Source organism: Falco naumanni, chromosome 15, assembly GCF_017639655.2.
Source record: "Falco naumanni isolate bFalNau1 chromosome 15, bFalNau1.pat, whole genome shotgun sequence".
Taxonomy (NCBI): domain Eukaryota; kingdom Metazoa; phylum Chordata; class Aves; order Falconiformes; family Falconidae; genus Falco; species Falco naumanni.
The window spans coordinates 3099708-3120373 of record NC_054068.1 but is presented as its reverse complement, the minus strand read 5'-3'; the positions used below and the strand labels follow the sequence as shown (position 1 = coordinate 3120373).

General features: G+C 47.7%; 2 protein-coding genes across 2 annotated transcripts; one reads left to right on the top strand and one right to left on the bottom strand.

Moving 5' to 3' along the window:
- Positions 1-4805: 4805 nt before the first annotated feature.
- LOC121097827 lies at positions 4806-8831 on the bottom strand. Its single transcript, XM_040615168.1, has 5 exons — positions 8717-8831; positions 7790-7869; positions 7059-7226; positions 5822-5953; positions 4806-5072 (listed from the first exon to the last, which is right to left on the bottom strand). Exons 2-5 carry the CDS (start codon positions 7866-7868, stop codon positions 4936-4938), a joined length of 516 nt encoding a protein of 171 aa, XP_040471102.1. The 5' UTR covers position 7869; positions 8717-8831; the 3' UTR covers positions 4806-4935.
- A 61-nt stretch (positions 8832-8892) lies between these two features.
- Positions 8893-16503, top strand: EMC8 (ER membrane protein complex subunit 8). Its single transcript, XM_040615166.1, has 5 exons — positions 8893-9193; positions 13796-13872; positions 15280-15349; positions 15830-15924; positions 16211-16503. The coding sequence occupies exons 1-5, from the start codon at positions 8984-8986 to the stop codon at positions 16368-16370; spliced, it is 612 nt and encodes a 203-aa protein (XP_040471100.1). The 5' UTR covers positions 8893-8983; the 3' UTR covers positions 16371-16503.
- Positions 16504-20666: the final 4163 nt, after the last annotated feature.

The window sequence follows — 20666 nt, the reverse complement described above, 5'->3', positions numbered from 1 at the left end:
CCCCCCCCGGCGCCTTGACCCCCATGGCAGCCCTTCCCACTGCCTCTCCCCATGCATGACACAGGGTAGGAGACGGGGCATGGCGATGCACCTGCCTCAAAACAAAATCCCCCTCGGGTGCGCTGGGTATTCAGCAGGCTCCTAAAGCCATCCCCGTGGTCAGAAATGATAGTGCCAGCTTGGAAAAGGCTGGTGTGTCCTTGTTGTTGGGAGATGAACCAAGCTTCGCTCCCCATGGGGCCAGAGGTCCCAGCCAGAAAGCCAGGCGTTGGCCCACTGTACATATTGTCTCAGCAAACACAGGAGAGGTTCCTAGTCATGCCAGGAGTTCCCATCCGGCATGGCTGGTGATCCTGCGCAGGGTCACTTGCATCTGGGATGTGGCTTTTGGGGGGGCTTTGGATCTGTGGAAGATGCTGAGGTCCGCAGCTGGGAGCAGGCACAGAGAGCCCCCAAAGAGAAGGACTCCTCCAGCTCTGCCGGCTGCCCAGGGATCCCACAGCAACACAGAGGTGGAGCAGGGAAAGGCACTCACCGTGGATGTTCCCAAGATAGAGGCCTTTGACAATCTGAGAGGTGACAAAAAGGAGAGAGATTTCAGACAGTGCTGGGCACCGTGTGCGTCTGACGTGGCCAGAACACCAAGCTGCATGCACGGTACCAGCAGGACCAGGGCATCTGGCACCAAACTCCCCAGGCAACGATATGCCAAGCACTTAATCAGCGTGAACTATCTTCGTTAATGAACAGCAAAGGCTGAGCCACTCAAACAACCAGCCCAAGCACCTCCAGGAGTGCAGAGCTCAGGAAAACTTAGCACATAAATGGAAGGGGGCTTGCATGTGGTCCTGTTGCTATCGGAAAGGCAGTGCCGGGGGCTGGATTCACCAAAAAGCTCAGCCCACCACAGCCTCCTCCTTCAAGACAGGGCTCCAGCAAGACGGACACCCACCCCACACACCCCCTGCCACCTCTCCATCTCCTGGAGGCAAGCCAGCCCCACTGCAGCTCCGTTTTGTTTTGCTATTCTATAGCAACCACCTCTTGCAAATAGTTTCAAAGGTTGCCTCTGCCAGCTGGGGATAGACAGGCAAAGGCACAGGCTATTTATAGTACTTTTCTGGCCATGGTGTTGCAGTAAGTGCCATCAAGTATGCAAATTTGGTCTCCAGCTTGCTGCTGCAGGGTTATGAAGGAGAAAAGGGACAGCTCAGAGTATTTATGAGGCATAAGAGCCCACTGGAGCATGTTTCCAGGGGCACAGAAAGGAAAAGCTGATTACCAGCTGGACGTGTTTGCCCCCATCTGGCAGAAGATACCTGGTTTGAGAGGCTGTAGGAAGGGTTTTCAACAGACCTGCGTCTCACCCAGCCCACTTCTACCATTTGGCTGAACCCCAGCTCACTGCTGAGGTGCAAACACCTGGATTCAGCAAATGTCTGTGCCCTGTGTCTCATCAAGTCAAAGCTGGATCCTGCACCACAGATGTGTCTGCATCAACCCAGCCCCTGGCAAAGGCAGCCCAGGCCCCCACGGGGGTTTGGAGGCACCAGGGAGGCTGTAAAAGCTTCTTCGCAGGTCAGGCTGCGTCTGGCGGGGATGAAACCCCGGTGTTAAATCACAACAGAGCCACGCAGAGAGAGTTTGCCCTGATCTGGTCTCTCTGTTGTTGTCCCAGAGTCTAATTTTAAACTGGATAACTCACATACCAAGCGGTTATTTAAGGGTACCAACAGAAATCAATCCCTCCTGCCAGCCCCGGAGTTCAGCTGAGCAAGAAGCAGCAGTAAAACCCCACTTCCCCCTTGGCAGCACATGGCTTCCAGGCACAGCCACCTCCCTGCAGGGACCCCCAGCACCCCTGAGGTTGCTGCTGCCACAGCTTTACCACCCAAGGGGGGAGCATCTAAAGCCAGCTGTCACTTTTCTAACACCCGCAGGCACTTGGCTCATCACCTCAGATATAAACCCGGTGGTCACTCTTCGCTTTCTTGATTCCCTTTATTGAGTGCTTGAAGTTTCAAAGGGGAATGAGAAAGAGAAGATACAAATATGTGGGGCATTGTGGTGGCCTGGGAGCAAGCAATCCCCTGGGCTGCAGCAGAAAGGTCCTGCCCAAGGGGGACGTGCTGGCCAGCGTCCCCTGGCCCCCCAGTACCTTGCTCATTCCACTCCCCATGGTTTTTCTCTCCCCAGGATCAGGATTCCAGTGGCTTCTTGGTATCCAAGGCTATCTGCAAAAAAACACCTGAAAATCCCAGACAGGATGGTGAGATCTGCCCCCCTCCCAACAGTGCATCCCTCTGCCAAGAGCCGGAGGAAGGGGGACACATGCCAAGAGGGGAGCGTGCAGAGCCCTGGCAAACTCAGCTCACTTACCGGCTGCAGGTTGCTCCGGCAGGTCCCTGCCGCTGTGCTGACAGGTGAAGGGGATAGAGGAGAGTGGCTGGTGCTGGGCAGGGGAGGATGAAATAAGGATCCAGGGCTGTGGCAAGGCTCAGGTTTCTCTCCTGGGCTCCCTGGGGCTTTCCCAGCCTTTTGGGGAGGGTGAAAGGGAGCACTTCCCTGGGAGGAATAACTCCTTCATCCCAGCGACATTCACTGGGCTTCATTCTGGGATGCTACAGGCTGGTACAAGCCCTGCACTCAGCAGGATTTCTCTCCTGCTCATGCTAATTCCTCCCAGTCACAGGAATGAGAGCAGAATTCAGAATAAGGCACTTTACCTCAAAAACCATAGCATGGCACGAGTGTTGTGCAGCTAAAGGAGCACTGAGGATAAGCCCATCTCTTCCTCCCTCCAGGAAGGGAAATAAGAGGAGCTGTAAAGCAGTCCTGCAGTTCCAACACGTGCTTCAAAACACCATTTTTCAGAGCAGATACACCTAGCAGCTCGCCAGCCCCCTCCCAGATCAGCACCATCAGCCTGCCAGAGGCACGACCTATGCGAAGGGCAGAGAAAAGCAAACTCTGAGCACAAGGAAGACCATGCAGCCATCACCAGCCTGCAATTCTGTCAGCCTTGTAACGTCCTTGAGATTGAGAATGGCTTCTGCTCATCCTTGGACTGAGAGCAGCCCTGAGGAGAAAGGCTGGGGGGTGGTGGGGGGTGAGAAGCTCAACACGACCTGGCAATGTGTGTTTGCAGCCTAGAAAACCAGCTGTGCCCTGGGCTGCATCCCAAGCAGCGGGGCCAGCGGGTCGAGGGAGGGGATTGTCCCCCTCTATTCTGCTCTGCTGACACCCCACACACACACACAGTGCTGCATCGAGCTCTGGGGTCCCCAACATCAGGACATGGAGCTGTTGGAGTGAGCCCAGGGGAGGCCACGAAGATGATCCGAGGGCTGGAGCACCGCTCCCCTGGAGACGGGCTGGGAGAGCTGGGCTGGTTCAGCCCGGGGAAGAGGAGGCTCCGGGGAGACCTTAGAGCAGCTTCCAGCACCTACAGGGGCCGTCAGGAAACCTGGGGAGGGGCTTTGTACAAGGGCCTGTGGTGACAGGACAAGGGGGGTGGCTTTGAGCTGGAAGAGGGTGGATTTAGATTAGAGATGAGGAAGAAATTCTTCCCCGTGAGGGCAGCGAGGCGCTGGCCCAGGCTGCCCGGAGCAGCTGTGGGTGCCCCATCCCTGGCAGTGTCCCAGGCCAGGCTGGACGGGGCTGGGGGCAGCCTGGGCTGTGGCAGGTGTCCCTGCCCGTGGTGGGGGGGGGTGGAACTGGGGGGCTTTAGGGTCCCTTCCAACCCGAACTGTTCTGTGATCCCTCTCAGCACCTCAGAGACAAATACTTTACCCAAGGGACCTTTCAGATGCCAGAAGAGCAGGACGTCGCTTAACTCCCACCTTAAAAACCTTCCTCCAGTTTCTCTGGCTGGAAGGCAAAGGCTGGCCAGCCCCCAGCACAGCAGGCCACAAGTGGCCAAGATGCACCCCTGCACCCACCCCATCCCCCACCTCCAGTCTTTCCATCACTGCTAAACACTTGCATGGATTTAAAACCACGACAGTCCTGTAACCAGGAAAAAGAGCAAATGGAAGTTGAAGCTTGCTTTCATCTTCAGAGGGGCATTTTTAAACCTCAGACAGAAGTTTGCCTACAGAAAGCCTAGGGGACACATACCAGATTAGCCGAAGGGAGAAATTCAGCAGCTGCAGGCAAAGCAAAGCAAAGGCACCAGCTTTCTCAGCTCAAGCCCTGAAAACATTAAGCCATGAACCAGAACTTGCTCAGACCACTGCATTTAATAAAAGCTCTGAGATGCTCCCACTAAACATAGCATTTCTTTCCCTCTCTCAGCTGCAGTAATCTCCTCTGGACACCATCACCTCACCCAAGAGGCAAGGCATGAAACAAGCTTTGGGGTTTCAGCTAAACCTATTGTGGGCTGAACTAGATCTAGTAATTCTCTGTTCCTCGCTCCAGTCTGCACAGGATGCTGGAGCGAGGTCTGCAGCTCACCCACACGGTTGAGAACATGTTCTCTTTATGAGATAAGACAGACAGAGCAGCGTGGATTTCCACCACACAACCTGCTCAGTTTGACTCGCACCGCTGCCTTTTGGAGCACGACATGCTATTTTTGGAGTGGTTACAGGCCACTGAGCCTCTGCAGGAGCTGGGATCTGCTTATGTTACATGTAGCTCAGACCTCTACACCATGGGACTCCTGGCTGTGCCCCAGAAACACTCCCTCCAATGGCTTATGGACCAACCAGGACAAGACTATCTAAGGAAAGCCCTGCTCCTCAACCTGCAATACAGTTTACCATCACAACAAATGCATTCCAAGACCAACAAAAGGAAACTTTCAAGTTAACCAGACATTTATTAGCATCTATGTAGGTGGAGAGGTTGTTCCAGTACATAAGCAACGAGGTCACATACAGGTGATGGAATCATTTCATATTCAAGCAGGGCAGGTTCCACTGAGTTGCTTCATTTCTTCCATTCATTCTTCTCAAAATCCCACTGGGAACTGATGCCCTCCACAGGATTGACCCGCATGTCCAACATTCTTTTCGTCTGCGCTGACAGCCACTCGTCAGAAAAGGTGTGTGGAACAGGGCCATACACTGCAATTCAAAAGCAGGCGGAATTACATCGTGATACAAAACAAGCAACTTGGGAACTGAGGCGCAAGTTTCACCAATGAAAAGCTTTTCGTCCCAAAGCCACCAGCGCCGATCATGTGCATGCCATCATCTGCTCCAACCTACGCTCCCTACACCCAATTTCTGAAGCATTCAGCTCACACCAGGTTCCCGCTAGCCCTTTCCTTTATCGGCAAAGGCTCGTACCAAAACGACAGCCTTTGCCTGCTTTTGCCACAAGTAGACGAAGCCTCCCGACGGAGAGCAGCTCATTTAGCTGCACGCTCTGCCTTACAGCAGCTGGAGGGCTCCCTCGAGGTAGGATCGTTAGCTGGGAAGGAAGCCAAACATGGCAGAAACCCAACTGTTTACTACCAAGCTTTTACGACAGCAGGTTTCACAGAGATGGGAGGCTCTGGGATCAGTAGTATCACCACTCTTCCCCCTCCTTTTCCTCTCCTCCCACCAAAGCTCTCTCCACCACCTTCACCTCTCTATGACTCAGCTTCCTGAATATTTACATTATATACCTGCTGACTGCCGTTAAGTTACAACTCCAGAATTGAGTTTTCAGAGACGAACAAACAGCAACTGCCAGAAGGCCACTGGAATGGCTGTTTGATACACCACTGACCCCACAGAGCAGTTTACAGAGAATTCTCTCCTTTCCAATCAGGTATCAATTATCTTGCTCTCCATTTGAGAGTTAGCATTGTACGGCATTTACTTACTAAAATGTTTCTGCCAAAGGAGGATGAGCCCAGTTACACCAAGAAAGAACAGTACTCCACCGAGGACGGTCTTCCACTCGTTTGTTCCTCTGTTCATTTCTGCGTAGCTCTCGTTAAATTTGATACGATACACTGCAAAAAAGCATCAAATAATTTCTTTGACTTTTCCTGCGACTTGCAGGCAACACACCTCTCTCCAGAGGGACATGACCGAAGCCTAAAGCTGATCAAAGGGGAAAGGGTGTTAGAAGAGCTTCAGAATTAGGTGGCCTCTCCCATGCCAAGACCAAGGCACTTGTGCCAAAGTAAATGAGCTGTGTTTCACCATCCCCACATGTATTTCACCCCCCACCAGGTCAGCGTTAGTCTCCATTTCATAGATTATTGTGAAGTTGTGCAAAAGTTGCCTTAGAGGCCTGACAGAAGGTGAAAACTGAGCTCTACTTCTCTCCCTCCAATTCCCAGTACAGTTATTGACCACAAAGCTTCCTAGCACAAGTAATTTCAACAGGAACACCTGCATCTCAAAGGGTTTCTCTCAGCTTTGCCACTAAGGTCCACAAGCTTTTGAATTTCATGCTTATGAACGTTTGAGCAGTCCCCAGAAGATTTTTAAACCTTCTCACTTTGACACAGGTGGACACAGCACTGCTCACATATCAGGTTCTCACTTACATACCATAACAGCAGCTAGAAAAGATGATGCAGCTTTATTTGTAAGTCAGAACGCCTGCTTGGCACTTTAATTAGCTGAAATTTGGTAATGGTAAGGTCAGCAGTCATTAACATTCAAATACACAAGGTTCATTTTACTCAGCTAGACTAACAACTGCATATTGTTGTAATAAAGATTATTTTCTGGCTTGTTGAAAGCAGAAGGGAATCAAGAAATAAATATAATTATCTGATTTCTGGAAGAGGGAAAAACTACCAAACTTGACTTCAGGTACATAACAGACACCACAGCAGGCACTTCAAACTTTTTGAAACCCCACCAAGGATCCCAGGAACACAAACCACTGATCTCTGCACAGGAAGCTCCATCGTAATGAACAAAGCTCCTTCATGGCTCATGGCTCTGCTTGCAGAGCCATTGGAAAGAGCAGGGTTTAACAGCTGCCCTTAGCAGGCACTGTCTGTGGTGGTCTCTCTAGTAAAAGGTGTCAATAATGAACACGCAACAGATCAGAACACGTTGTTGCTAGCTGTAAGGTTACTTAAAGCCCTGGGTACCTACATTCAACTTTCTCATCGACGGACAGAGCAGTCCAAGATGCCTTTTCCTTCTCTTTCAGCGCCTTCTGCTGAGCAGAGAGATCCCTTACAAAGGCCACTTCAGGGAGGGGAACGTCACGACGGTCGACATAGGCTGGGAGACTGAAATCCTCTGCTTTGACAACACCAGCTGCACATGGGAACAGAAGAGACACCCAGTCAAGCTTCTGAGTCCTGCGCAAACATGTCTCACTGGTTACGATACAAAAAATAAAACAGCTCAGTCAAAACGGTGATGACAGTTAAGGAATACAGGAGGGAAAAGGCTTGCAGATGAAGCATTTAAAATGGGTGCTATTTTAAAAGCATAATAAAGCAGGAAGGGGATTGCCATAAAAGGTAATAGCCAAAACTACTTCATTAATGTCTCAGTCATCTCCGTTTCTAGCTGTCACACTGATCGCCTCCCCTACCAAATATTGAAAAGCCCTGTTTTTCCACTCTAGTTTCTGCCTGGCCCTCGGCTCCTGCTGCCTCCCCAGCAGCAGTCAGCCCTGCCTGCATCTCTGCAATGCCATCTGCTGGCACAGCCCTGCTCAGATCTCCTGTCACCAGGCAAAGCACCAGCCTCACCAGCCCCCATCTATCCCATTTCTTTCCTTACCCAAGCCCCAGCAGCAGCTTTTTGTGTTCTTCTGTTAAAGCGGGTATTTTTATCACCCTTACTAAAACACCAAAGCAGTTGCCACCTACCATGTCCATGCGCTCTCACGCAGATGGAGGTGGAAATGGCTCTCTTCCCAATGAGGCTGAATGCCCTGGCAGCCAACATCCTGTCGGCACAAAACAGCAGCAGGTAAGTCAGTGTCAGGTGAAGACATCAAACACACAAAGGTGAAATAATACTATTTTCCACTAATCAGTAAAAAAGAAAAACCAGTCTAGAGGTTTCTGGTCCCTTCTTCGAAGGGCAGCACATCACACCAAACCGCTCTGGGCTTTTCTAGGACATTCCCCCATTACAGTGACCTGGATCAGCCTTTCTCTCCCTGCTTTCTCCCACAGCCTCCTACGTTTGAGCTCAAAGGCATTCCCTTGTTCATGTCAGTCCAAGTCAGGTGTAAGCCGGGAGCCCCAAGCAAGCCGAGTCCAAACACGTCTCACATCCAGTAAGGAAACACCTCAGCAGCAAACAACACTGCCATCTCCGAGGGCAGGGCAGGGCAGACACCTAACGGTTTCTCCCACAGACTCAGGTGCCCATGCAAGGCTCGCCGGGAGCAGCGCCCCCGCTCCAGGATCCGGGTTTCTCATGGTCCCCTAATCCCAGCCACGAACCTCCACGCGAGGTGAGCGCGGAGCCCACGGCTGACCTTGGCGCAGGGAGGCGCTTCCCCCACGGTGTCACCCACGGCGGTGACGCCTCCCACCCGCCCGACACGACGTAACACCGCCGATACGACGCCGCTGCAACACGGCACAGCGCTGAGGCCCCTTCAAGGGGAGGGGAAGGCCGCAGCTCTCCCCCCTCATCACCCCCCCCGGCCCGGGCTGCCCTGGCCGCCCGCCGCCCCCCGGGGCGGGTGGAGGAGACGGGGAGGGCTCGCCCTGTAAGCGGCGGGGAGAGAGCAGCCCCCGTACCCCCCCTCCCAGCCCCGCTGCCCGCCGCGGCCCTACGACCTGGCGACCGTCCTCTACGCCGGGCTGCGACCGGAAGGAGCTGCCGAGCGGAAGCGCGGTGCACGCCGGGAGGCGCGGGCGAGAGAGAAGCCGCAAAGGAGCGGCCCCCGCCCAACAGGCTGACGGGATGCGGGCGGACCGTTTCCCTCGACTTTTACGACGGCGCCGGCGGCGCTTGGCGGCAATTGGCGGCAATTGGCGGCCTGAGGGGAGGCGGCGGGGCCGGGGCCGGGACGCGGTGGCCGTGGGGCTGTCTGCCGTGGCAGGATGAAGCTGACCACACAAGCTTACTGCAAAATGGTGCTGCACGGTGCTAAGTACCCGCACTGCGCCGTGAACGGGCTGCTGGTGGCCGAGCGGCCGTCGGGTGCCCCGCGCCGTGACCAGGCCGGGCCCCCCTCACTCTTCGTCGACTGCATCCCGCTTTTCCACGGCACCCTGGCCCTGGCGCCCATGCTGGAGGTGGCTCTCACCCTGGTAAGGCTCTCGGCCTGGGAGCGGTGGGCTGGTGGGGGTCGGCTCCGGGTCCTGGCTGAGCTTGGGGGTTGCGGCTGGGGCGAGGAGGGGCTGGTGCAGAAGGAGCTGGGGACGCTGGGGTAGCGCTGCCAGCCTGTGCTAGCGGCAGGCAGGTCTGTGGGGTGAGTGGAGTGTGTCCAGAGTGGAAAAAAAACCCGAGACTTGTCCGCTGTACAACTTTCTGCTACAGAGCCTTGTAGTTTTGTCTAATTTCTTTTCCAGTGCAGCGAAACTGCTATTTATATTGGTATCATTATCCCCAGATAACTCCCAGAAGGAATGTCCTTATTCTACAGCAGAAAGAACTTTTCCCAGCCTACCTTTAAGATACTTCAAAGCAATATTAGCTAATTGGAAAAGGGCATGCTTGTCTCCAAGAGTGTATAGGTGTGCATTAAGTGTGTATTTCATGTACTATCCCCATTTATGGAAGCCGTTAGCCTACGTAGGAAGGAAAAATGGAGTGTATTCATACTGCAGGGCTGGCTTGGGTTTGAAATCTCAGTTGGGATCTTGCACGCTTGCTGTTGGTTAAGTAACCATGGGATAACCAGGGGCAGCCAGGCACTCCTTGTTACGATACCTTATACCTCACCATACCTCGCCCACCACTGTGGAAGAGCCTTGCAGTAAGTCATTATGGGATAATCCATTTCCCCCTGTTGTCACATAGGCAGGATGAGGATGATCTCTGGACTGTAGGGCCAGTGCTTTCCAATCTCAGTCCCCCTGGTCATGAGGACTGGGAGCCATAATTCTTTGGTCCACGCTCCGTCCCACCTGGCATTCGGTGAGAGTCCCTTTGTCAAAATCATTAGGTGGACAGAGTGAAACGTGCTTGGATTTTATTGTTACAGGGAGTTGGGGTGGGCTGCTGCAAATCTAGAGGCAAAGTAGTACTTTGGCACCTTCACTGTAGGTATAGCCACCACTAAAGTAGGATCCAGGTGTTATGTGAGCTCTGGACTTTACTATCCATTTTAAGATTTGTCATCATTAGTAGATGAAAATCCATCTCTTATTGGTATCTGTAAAAATAACTAATTTCTGATTCTTCTAGACTACTTGGCCAAAATGTTCCTCTCAGTTTAATAGATCACTTTATCAAAAAATATTGATTTGTAAATAAATTCCAGTTTTCTCCAGTTGAGATAATGTGATGGGAATGTTGGGATCTTTCTGAAGCCTGGATATGATGAAATACAGCCAGAGGCATAGGAATGGCAGCTGAGCCTGAGTCCTGGCCATTTAAGTTTGCCATACTGCTGTGGAGCACACAAAATTTGTCAGTCTTAATTATATTTACGCTGCTGTAACAACACCAGGAGTAACACAGAAATGTATGCTGCTAGTGTCATCTGTTTCTGCTTGGGATTTTTCTCATGTAACTGCTTGGGAAAATTTAATAATACTGTTTATAATTGCTTTAATGTAGACAAGGCTTGACTGTACCTTTTTGAATGATGGTAATTTGGTTTTCCTCTGGGAATGAGTACCTGGAAGTTGATAGTGGAGTGGAGAATAACATGTATAATCGTATATTGAAAGTATGCGTAGGGTTTGAGTTCAGATCAGGGCTAGATGTCTTTCTACAGCGTTGTTGACAGTGAATTTCCCTGAACTTCAGGCCTTCAGTGTAGTTTTGTAGTGTAGATCTTGCTACAAGATCAGATTATTAGGAAGTTAATCCTATTTCTTGCAACATCTGAAATAATCTTGCCACATCTACAGTAAGCAAATCATTATGGAACCAAAGAAATGGCAGTCTTACATCTTCGCTCTTGGTTTTTGATACAAAAAGTTAAGTTAAAGTTCAGAAACCCCTGGCATTTCCCACATTAATTAGGACCTGCTAAGACATATTGTGGTTTGCAGTCACATTTGGTGATTCCTGTGATACTTGGCAGCTTTAAAACACAGCACTTGACAAGAGCCCGAGGCCTTTTGCTCCTGTTCATTGTTTAAACAAAGGCAAAGGTGTCAATAAATAGTGGCACTGCAGCTATGAAAATTGGATTTTATTGGTTTATGGTTTAACAGGAGGGCGCTCTTGCCTATTCCATGCAACATAACGCGTGATTACTGAATAAATCAGTGGAATTAGCACAGTTGAAACTCAGTGTTTGTAGCGAAGTGCCTCTGTTTCTAAAGGATTTCAAAGCTTTGGCAGGTTTTGATGGGATCTGTTTCACTTCGAGTTCAATTCCTGCTGATTCTTGGTCAAGCAGTAGCCTGGTTGTACGTGTGAGGGTTTTCTAGAACCACCCCCACAAGTTTCACCTCTTGTTCTCTGACCTGAGTTATCCCAGATATCCCAGTCAAATGGGGTCAATAGGCTCCAGATTTAATTTGAAAATAGAGGGGATACTTTCAAACAGGCTTGCCCATGTGCTAACTTCTAAAAATTGTGAGCAGTGCTTTAGCAGCAGCCTAGGTACAAGAAAACAACAAAATTAGATTTTATTAAACATGCAACAGTGCTTGAGGGTTTGTAGCTCTGTAGGACAGAGCAGAAGTGTGTGCATTTAATTTGCACTTTGGCTTGTCAGTTTGAAATCCATTTCCAAAACAGAGTCATTAAAGAAAAAGTGAATTAAGTTTCACATAGGGTTCTTTTGTGCCTTTGAATTTCTCAGGTAATTGATGTGGTTTTGCAACCACATATTCTAAAAAAAAAAAAAAACAAAAAAAACAAAAAAAAAAAAAAACAAGCAGCACTTCCCCCTTGTTCGCATGGCTGGCTCCCCACCACCTGGGACCGTGGTCAGAGGCAGTAGGGGACAGCCTTGCCCCTCCCAGGACTCTTCCAAACCCCTTTGCCACCCACCTTTGGTGGCTCCAGTGCATCAGAGGGCAGGCCATTTCTGATTTTTCAGGGATGACACACACTGTGTGGAAGCAAAATACAATTTGTCCCCCGGTGGCTTGCCCTTGTCGGGGCTGGGCATGACTAAAAATACCAGGGGCTAATTGCTGCTAAGGCTACCTGTAGTGATAGTGCCACAGCTAGAGTGTGTTTGGAAATTGCAGGTGGATACAGCTTTAATTCCAAAAAGATTTCCCCCCCCACCCTTTTTTATTTTTTTTAATGGAAGCAGTTTTTAATTACAACTTAGGGAACTGAGAACTTAAAAATCATACTTTTTTTTTTAAGACCTTCTTCGATACACAACAAAAATTTATTTAGATCTAAGGTTTTTAATTTTTAAATTGGTGGGCTTTTTTTTCATTATTATTAATTTTAGTATCTGGGCTTCTGGCTTTAATGCTAAGCTTTCAAGCCACTAACAATTAAAACCATAGTCCTAAGCCCTCAAAATGGGTTTGTAATTGAAACAGCAGTTGGCCCTCAGCTATAGCAGGGCTACCCAGCTTTTTTTTTTATTTTTGTTATATATATATATCACGTAAATCCATGTCATCCCTTGTAGAAGAGGGATTATTCACATGGCTTGATTGTTCGTTTATGCAGTCTAATACTTTAATTATAGCTAAAAAAAGAGATTGATTTGATTTAGAGGATGTGACAGGTCAGCATCAAATATATTTTTGGACTCCATTTTAATATAGCTGTTGAGGTTTTTTTGATACATGCTCTCTAGGGACTGCAAAGGAAAATTCTAGCTGCTTTCTCCATTTCTGTCTTACAGGGCTCTGTATTATGCTGACTTGATATCCTCAATTATAAGGAGAAACATCATATATATATATATGTATTTTCAAAGCAAGACAGACTCAGCAGGAGGAATTCAGATCCAGGGTAAAGCTGAAAGAACAGCAGTGTGCACATGCTGAAACTGCACTTAAAAAAAAAATAAAAAAACCCAACAAAGCTACATAAAGTTTTATACTTGTGTAAATCAAACATTGTGTAGATTATATGCAAAGAAATCCATACTTTTAAGCATATTAAATAAGGAGGAACCCTCAAAGAAAAACAATTTTATTGCAAAATCCTTTTGTGACAGAGTGGGTTGAAAAAAACGGTAAATGAGACAGCCTTTTGCTGCCTCACGTTTACCTTTTACCTCAAGCTTTATTTTCTAATTAAGGTTAAAAATGCTTACATTTTAACCTGGCAATGTTACATTAGAAGTAAAATCAACAAGCTTTTTTTGAAATGACAGTACAGTCACACATCCACATGGTGAACACTTTCTGAAGTCTGCCAGATGAACACTAACAGAAAGCAGCCAAACAGCAATAGTTAAGGCCTAGGCTCCTTTCCCAGGCAGTGCTGCTGAAGCTCCCTCCCAGTCCTGTCGTTTGAATTTAGGCCAGGTTTTGTCTAAGGTAACTTCTTGCTCTTTTGCTCTATTTGGTTAATGTTTTCCACCGTTCTCTGAATGTTCAATTTGGTTTCTCTGTTCTAGTTAAATTAGCCAAATGCTGTCTGTGAGTGCGGGCATAAATATATATAAATATATATTTAAAGAAGCAATTGGCAAAAAATTGTAATGTTTCGATTGCAGTTTTACTTGCAGGGCAGGCATGAGATTTCCTTAGTTCTGTGGGGTTTCTTCTTTTTTTCTCTGGGCTTAATTGTTCCAATTGCTTTTTCAGATTGACTCTTGGTGCAAAGAGAATAGCTACGTGATAGCTGGATATTACCAAGCAAATGAACGCGTGAAAGATGCCAGGTGTGTTGGTGCAATATTTCCTTCTGTTTGCTCTTTTATGTTGTACTTTGTACTCTGCCAACAAAAATCATCGACATAAATCATGCGTGTTGATTAACTTTGACAACTGTCATCTGGTTTCACATTGTCTTTGTGGTGCTGGTGGATGTGGCCTTTGTTCAGGTGCAGAAACCCCAGTCTTTCCAGAATCACTCTTCTTTAGTGGATACTATAAAAGGCCAGTCTTTGAATGACTGCCAGCCAGTTTAATTACAGTTGTCAGGGAAATGGCCAAAAATTCACAGGCAGCTTTGCTTGTGCAGCATATATCTTGTAAACTCAAATGACTCCGAGTATCTTTTGGAAAGTCTTTCAGAAGTGACCTAATTCTTACTAAACTACTTAATTGTCTCCTGAGTTTTACCGAAGCGTTTTCTTACGTGGTAAAGGGATGCTCTTGAAATGGAAGATGATGTCAGTCAAGCAGCAATATCTCTTTTCACTTATTTTTCCCAAGATTAGTCATTTTCTTTTCCCCTGCTAGCTAACTCAGATTACTCAATAAGCAATAAGGGGGCCTTCCTGTGGAGCCACAAGGTAATTTTAGATATGTGTATCAAATATTTTCCCCTGGAACTATTAGACAAATCCAGTATCAGGACTAATGAGGGTACATCCTACTTGCATCTAAAACAAGTATGAACAGCTTGTTTAAAGTATTATGCTGTGTTCCAGTTACCTTGTTAATCTATATCCTTTGGTCTCAAATATGTTTTTTAAGTAAAACTTGTGACTGCTAAGGTATCTAGCAGGGATAAGGGCATTATTTGCCCTTTCCTTTTAAGGGAAATAAGTCTGCTGGAGACATTTTTAAGGAGAAGATACAGTTTGTCTGTTCTATTTGAGGTTTGAAAGAATATCACAGTCTTTTTTTTTTTTTTTTTTTTTAAACTCCCAATTTCATTTCTGAATATAGCTGGCACCACATAGAGATTGTAATCTTTGAAACACAGTAAAGGTTTTCCTCTAAAAGATTATCTGGTTTTGGTAGAGAAGCTGGGCAGTGAGCGGGTTCAAATGGAGACTCAGTTTCTTTTTTAAATGCCTGCCAGGGCAAAGGTGGCTGTGGTCTTTGGTCTGGTGGAAGAAGGTAGGAGAAGGTTGATTCCACATAAAATCTGCAGTGAGCGTTTTGGTGTTCAAAAACCCATTGCCTAAGCGTAGCTGAGATCCAGATCGTGCGCTGAAGAGAGGAGCTGGGGTTTTCTTGGCCTTCTGACTTCAATCAAATGTAGCATCAGCTTGATGTCTTTTTCCTGTTTGTAAGCATGCAGTGTAATTCTCACATCTCTTTAAACGTATTTCCTGCTGGTTTCAGCTGAAATGTCATGGTTCGCATAACACAGTTACTTTTACCTTCTGCTGCAGTCCAAACCAGGTTGCGGAAAAGGTGGCCTCCAGAATTGCAGAGGGCTTTAACGATACAGCGCTCATCATGGTAAATTACTTCATTTTCCCCCGCCTCTCTTTCTGAACTGTTAATGTTATGACCATGGTGTTGGACTAGCCATCTAACTGCTATTCTCTGGATCCTATAATAGTGAAGTAACTAATTTGCTCTTTCCTTCCAAATGCTCAGGGGAAGAGATGCAATGACGTGTAGCCAGTGAAGTTCTTAGTAAGTCTGCAGAGAGACTGCAGTTAGCTCTCTGTCATCTCAAAGGAAGTTGAGGCCTGAGCTTATTCGAGACTTTAGACCCCCTCTGTGACTTAAACTCTTGTCTTTTATGACTCAAATGGTGCTTTGCCTCCTTACTGCAGTGACAAAGGGTGTTGGCAATTCAAGTGTGAAAAGTTTGGCTCACTTGAAGGTAGAATAGTGGACAAGAAAGGTGCCCTGTCGCTAAAAACTGTTTTTTATTTCATCTCTTTACTTTGGATCTTGAGGAGACTAAGCTGCTGTTTTTCTATTGCACAGGTTGATAACACCAAGTTTACGATGGAGTGTGTAGAGCCTGCCATTCATGTGTATGAGCTTCATGAGAACAAGTGGAGGTGCAAGGACCCACACATGTGAGTAAACTTCACAGAGTTTACTTGTGTTGGGGTAGTAAGGAAAAACAGGTTGCCTGGTTAAGGGCAAAACTTTGATTGTAACTGAGTGACACTGTACGGGCGGTGGGTGTAGCTGACAGTGTTTTTAAAGCTGTTTTTTGCTGTAGTGGGAGAGAAGAGCTGGCTTCTGCAGCCAGGCAGTGGTATGACCACACTGCAGAGTGTGGCTTAATTTCCAGAGAGGAGGAGGTGGTGAATATTTTCTTTGTGATTACTATTTATTCCTGGTTATTTTATGTCCTAGTGATTTTTGTGAAGATTGGACCGAAGCCCAGAGAATCGCTGCATCTCTCTTGGACAGCAAGTCGTACGAGTCACTTGTAGATTTTGATAATCATCTGGATGATATCCGGAATGACTGGACAAACCCAGAGATCAACAAAGCTGTCCTCCACCTGTGTTAGAGAGGTTTCTACTGACTAATTTATGGGCATTCCCACTATGTACTGAAGAGAGAAAAGTGCTATTTTTGAATGTAAACAGAATATTCAGTACCTTGTGTGGAAATCTGACTGATTAAAAAGGAGTGGCATGTCACATTGCAGAGTGATGTGTCCATAAGCCATTGAATCTTTTTTGTGAGATTCATTGGAAGAACTGCAAACTGTCAGTTACAGCTGTCCACATGGATGCCCTCCCAGTTGTAGTGAATGTTGCTCTTCCTTCGAAACCAGAACTACTTCTGCTTGTCCCTACTGCTGGTATCACAAAGTTTTGACTAAGCTTTTCTAATCTTTAGAGAGGTTACTTTTTAATGATTTCTGGAAATAACTTTAAAAAAAAACCTCAGTCGTGTCCTCAGATGAGAAATTTTAAGGTCAAATACATAAAATGTAAGGTTAACAGTTTCTTATGGCCTGGTTTGGAAATGTATATCTGTCGGCACAGTAAAATGCAAACTGCTGAGGACAATGTACCGTACTCACGTGTCACCTGTTTTGCAGTGGTTTGGCATGACACAGCTACAGAGAATGTGTTAAAGCAGTATTCCCAAACGCTACGGTGATTCCTGCTCTCCATAGGCATACAGCCACAGTTATTGCTGGAATATGTTAAACCCGAGGTAAAAACAAATACTAATGATTTGTAAAAAGAACTGGAAGTATAGTGATGAGTCTGAATGTCAGTTCTAGAGCAGTTTGGGCCTACAAAAGAAGAGGGAAATACCTTATTAATTTTATGCAGCCTTCTGGGGTTTTATAAACCGATCTCATTTTCAGCTGGTTCATACAGTGTCCATTTAAGTAGGTCTGAAATGCATCTCTCCAAGTTGAAGGCAAGCAATCTGAGTTTGTTGAACGAAGGAGCCTATATATAGTCTAGTTCAGCTCCTTTCCAGCTTTCTAATTAAAACTTGTTTTTAAGTTATTCTTAACTTAAGTTTACTAGACAATGAAGCTTGATATCAGAGTAGTACAGTTCTTTGGAAGTCTTGTTGCCTTACTCCTCCAGGTTGTTTGTCAAACTGTAGTTAAACGTAGCCTCAACCTGCAACAGTTTTTTCTAGATTTCCTTTTCTTCCTACCCAGAAATGTTTTTACAAGGAAGATTCACTTGTCCACCAAACAATCTGCCTCTCCAAGTTCCTGCTTTTTGCTCAGTTTTCTAATTTTAAAACACGGGATGAGATTGTCAAATTGTCTTGGCCTACCTCTGCTTCTATTTCTATAAGCACAAGTTTTACTCTTGGTCTTGCCAAGAGATGGAGTAAGGCTGAAATCCCTTTGTGAAGCAGTGAGTAGAATCAGGATGCCTCTGTTTGGGTCCTGCTGTGGAGTTCCCTGCAGTTCAGATTCCACAAAGCCACGAGGTGAGGTCTGAGGTTCAGCTCCCTGTCTGAGGAGGAGATGAAGGTGTTTGGACAGTTGAGTTTGTCTCCCTGCTATGCAGTAGTAAGGTGTGACAGGCATTACAGAAGAGATTGGCACTTGGTAGCTTTTCCTAAGCATGAGTCAGGTAGGCTTCCAGGAAAGGAAAATGTTTTCACTTGTTGAATGAAAACATGTGTCTAGCTCACAAACAGCAAGATAAACACATTCCAGCGGCTGTTTTATTACACGTCCATGGCTGTATGAGAAGATATCCTGGAAACGGCAGTGCTCTGGCAATGTGTGTTCAGAGTAGACCCTGCAAATCCCACACTGCAGGAAGAAGGCTGTTGTCTTGCTTGGTACAAACACCTCGTGAAATCTCACCTATTGTTCTAGAGGCAGATGTTATCTTAGCAAGATGTGTTGCCTTAGTATGTGAGGTTGTCAGCCAATGCTGCTGTGTAAGCTGGTATGTCTCCTGAGCCACAGGAAATGTATTTCTTATTCTTTGTAACTAGATGTCATTAATCAAGCTTTGATCATATATATGCTAATACAGTGTAATCTTGCAGTACTCCCCCACCTCACCCGCGTAAGACAAAGCAAAATGTATATTACCAGTCTGTAACCTGATAGAAACGCTCCCTGTGACTAACTGTTGAGACACATTTCTGGAAGGGGAGCAGCTTTTGATGCTTTGTCTTTCCCTTTTTATCTTCTGTTTGCTTGTAAATGAGGTCCTTCGAGTGTTTTGCCACTGGTAGAAGCTCAGGCTGGCTTTAAGCAAAAAGGACTAGCACTGCGGTGCTCAGGTCTTATCTCACCTGTCCTATTTGCATTGAAGGCTGGACAAAAGGCAGCAATTTCATAAAGCCAGGCAGCCTGCAGCCGTGGTGGCTCTTGTGAAAGAATGAGGAAGCTGCCGGGCTCAGCAAAGGCTGTGTTCCCCTCTCCTGCTGATGTACCCAACCTACCTGCAGGAGCAAATGCTGGTTTCCTGGCCAACCGATCCATTGGATTCATCAGAAGAATTCAAGTTAACTCCTTTTAAAACTTCATGGGGGGAGAAATTTTGGAGAGGACATCTGTGTCTCTGTTGCTGGAGCCCTCACTGTAGTGGGGAAGACAGCACTAGGAACAGGTGTCCTACTCTTCTTTCCCCCCCCCCCTTTCCTTTTTGATCCTTTTAATTTTGTTAGCAATTAATGATATGTAGCATTGATTATTTTTTTTTTTTCCTTGTTCACCAAGATTTGCAGATTTGTCATTTCTCTGCCCAGACATTTAATTCCCAGGACAGTGCCTCAAGCACTTGGAAGTACAAAATCATTTATTCCCGTGTGGGATTCTTTTTTTTTCTTTTCCCCTCTGCTCTCAACCCTAATATTTGGAAATGGTGATACACAGAGCCCGCAGATATCTGAAAATACCAGTACAAAGGGCTCGGGTACCTGTGTGGCAGGACGTACGCTACTCTGCTGGATGCTTGCTTCAGATGCTTTGGTTGCAAGGGGGAGAACGAAGAGCCTTGAACATGTGTTGCTTGAAGTGCCCATTTGGCTTGAAATAAAAGAGCAGAGTGACCTGAAACCCAGCTGCCAGGAGCCGTGTCCCCAGGTGTGCCACTAGCTGATGGCCCAGGACACTTCCAGCTGCAGTCAGGAACTCCATGTGCAGATCCAGTTTGAGGAACTGGGAAGGGTGCAGAGTTTGGGGGGGCCTGTAGGCGTTATTTTCACCAAGAAGTGAGACCACCCTAAAATTGCTTGGAGAACCCGCAGCTGGCTGGGGCGGGGTGCATGGTGGAAGTGGTCTCTGCTCCTTGTGGCTCGGGCAGCATCATGAGCAGGAAGAGCAGATCCTGGCAGGAGCCAAGGGGTGCCCAGTCAGCTGTTCTCGGGGGGGGGGGGGCTCACAAGTGAGGTTCCTGTTTCCCAGGAGTGCACTGATGCTGTTTTCCCTCTGAGCTCATTGCTGCGTGTGTATATGAGAACTCTGGGATGTTCTTTTTCCTTTCAGCAAGTGAAGCAGTCTGCTGCTGGAGTTCCCCTCCCGTCTGCCAGCTGAGCTGCTCATGGGATGTTCCCTGGCCTCTGTCAGCGTGAAAATGAGCAAAGACCTACCACGTAACCTGTTTCAGCTCATTAAATCTGACGTGGGTGCAGGAAGCAGATGAGCAGTTCAGCTGGCAGGACGGAGGATCTGCAACCTCTTCACCCAGCACAGCTGGAGCCAGGGGCAGACAGATGTGCGGAGCCCAGCCGTGCTCTGCATGGCGCTGCAGAGATGGACTGTGAGAGGTGGCTGGCTGCCTGCCCCCAAGAATTTCTTATCTAAGTGGCAGAGATGCACGCCGAGGAGAGGTGACAGTGACAGATGCAGGAAGCAAACTCCAGTCTCTCTGCTCCCTGGCTGGAGGCCTAATCGCTGCACGCTGCTGCTATTTGTAAAACGTCTCAAGATGCTGGGGCGAGGGTCGGAGGGACAGAGCACGTGAGTGCTAATGGAGGAGGCTGTTAGCGGGGTGGACTTGCGGTTGACTGCAGCTTGGAAAATGGCCTCAAGGGGAAATGTGCTCAGTGTGCATTTGTGAGCTCTGCTTCTAGTTTGTGTTTTAATTCAGCTCCTGGAATGGGGCTCAGTCGCCCACCGTTGAGGGTAGGAGCTGTAGCGAGCTGGTCTGGATCGGGTGGACCAGGCTGGGCAAGCTGCTCCTTTCCCATCCTGCCCAGGCTCTGTTACTCCCAACTCAAATTAAACATCTCAATGCATCATACTCCTGCGCTGCAAACTCCTCTTCTGCTTTACCCATCGCCCTGCAGCTAGCCCTCCCGCAGCAGGCAGCAATTTCACTGTGCCGAAGTATCTGCTGAGGACTTTATCGATTTA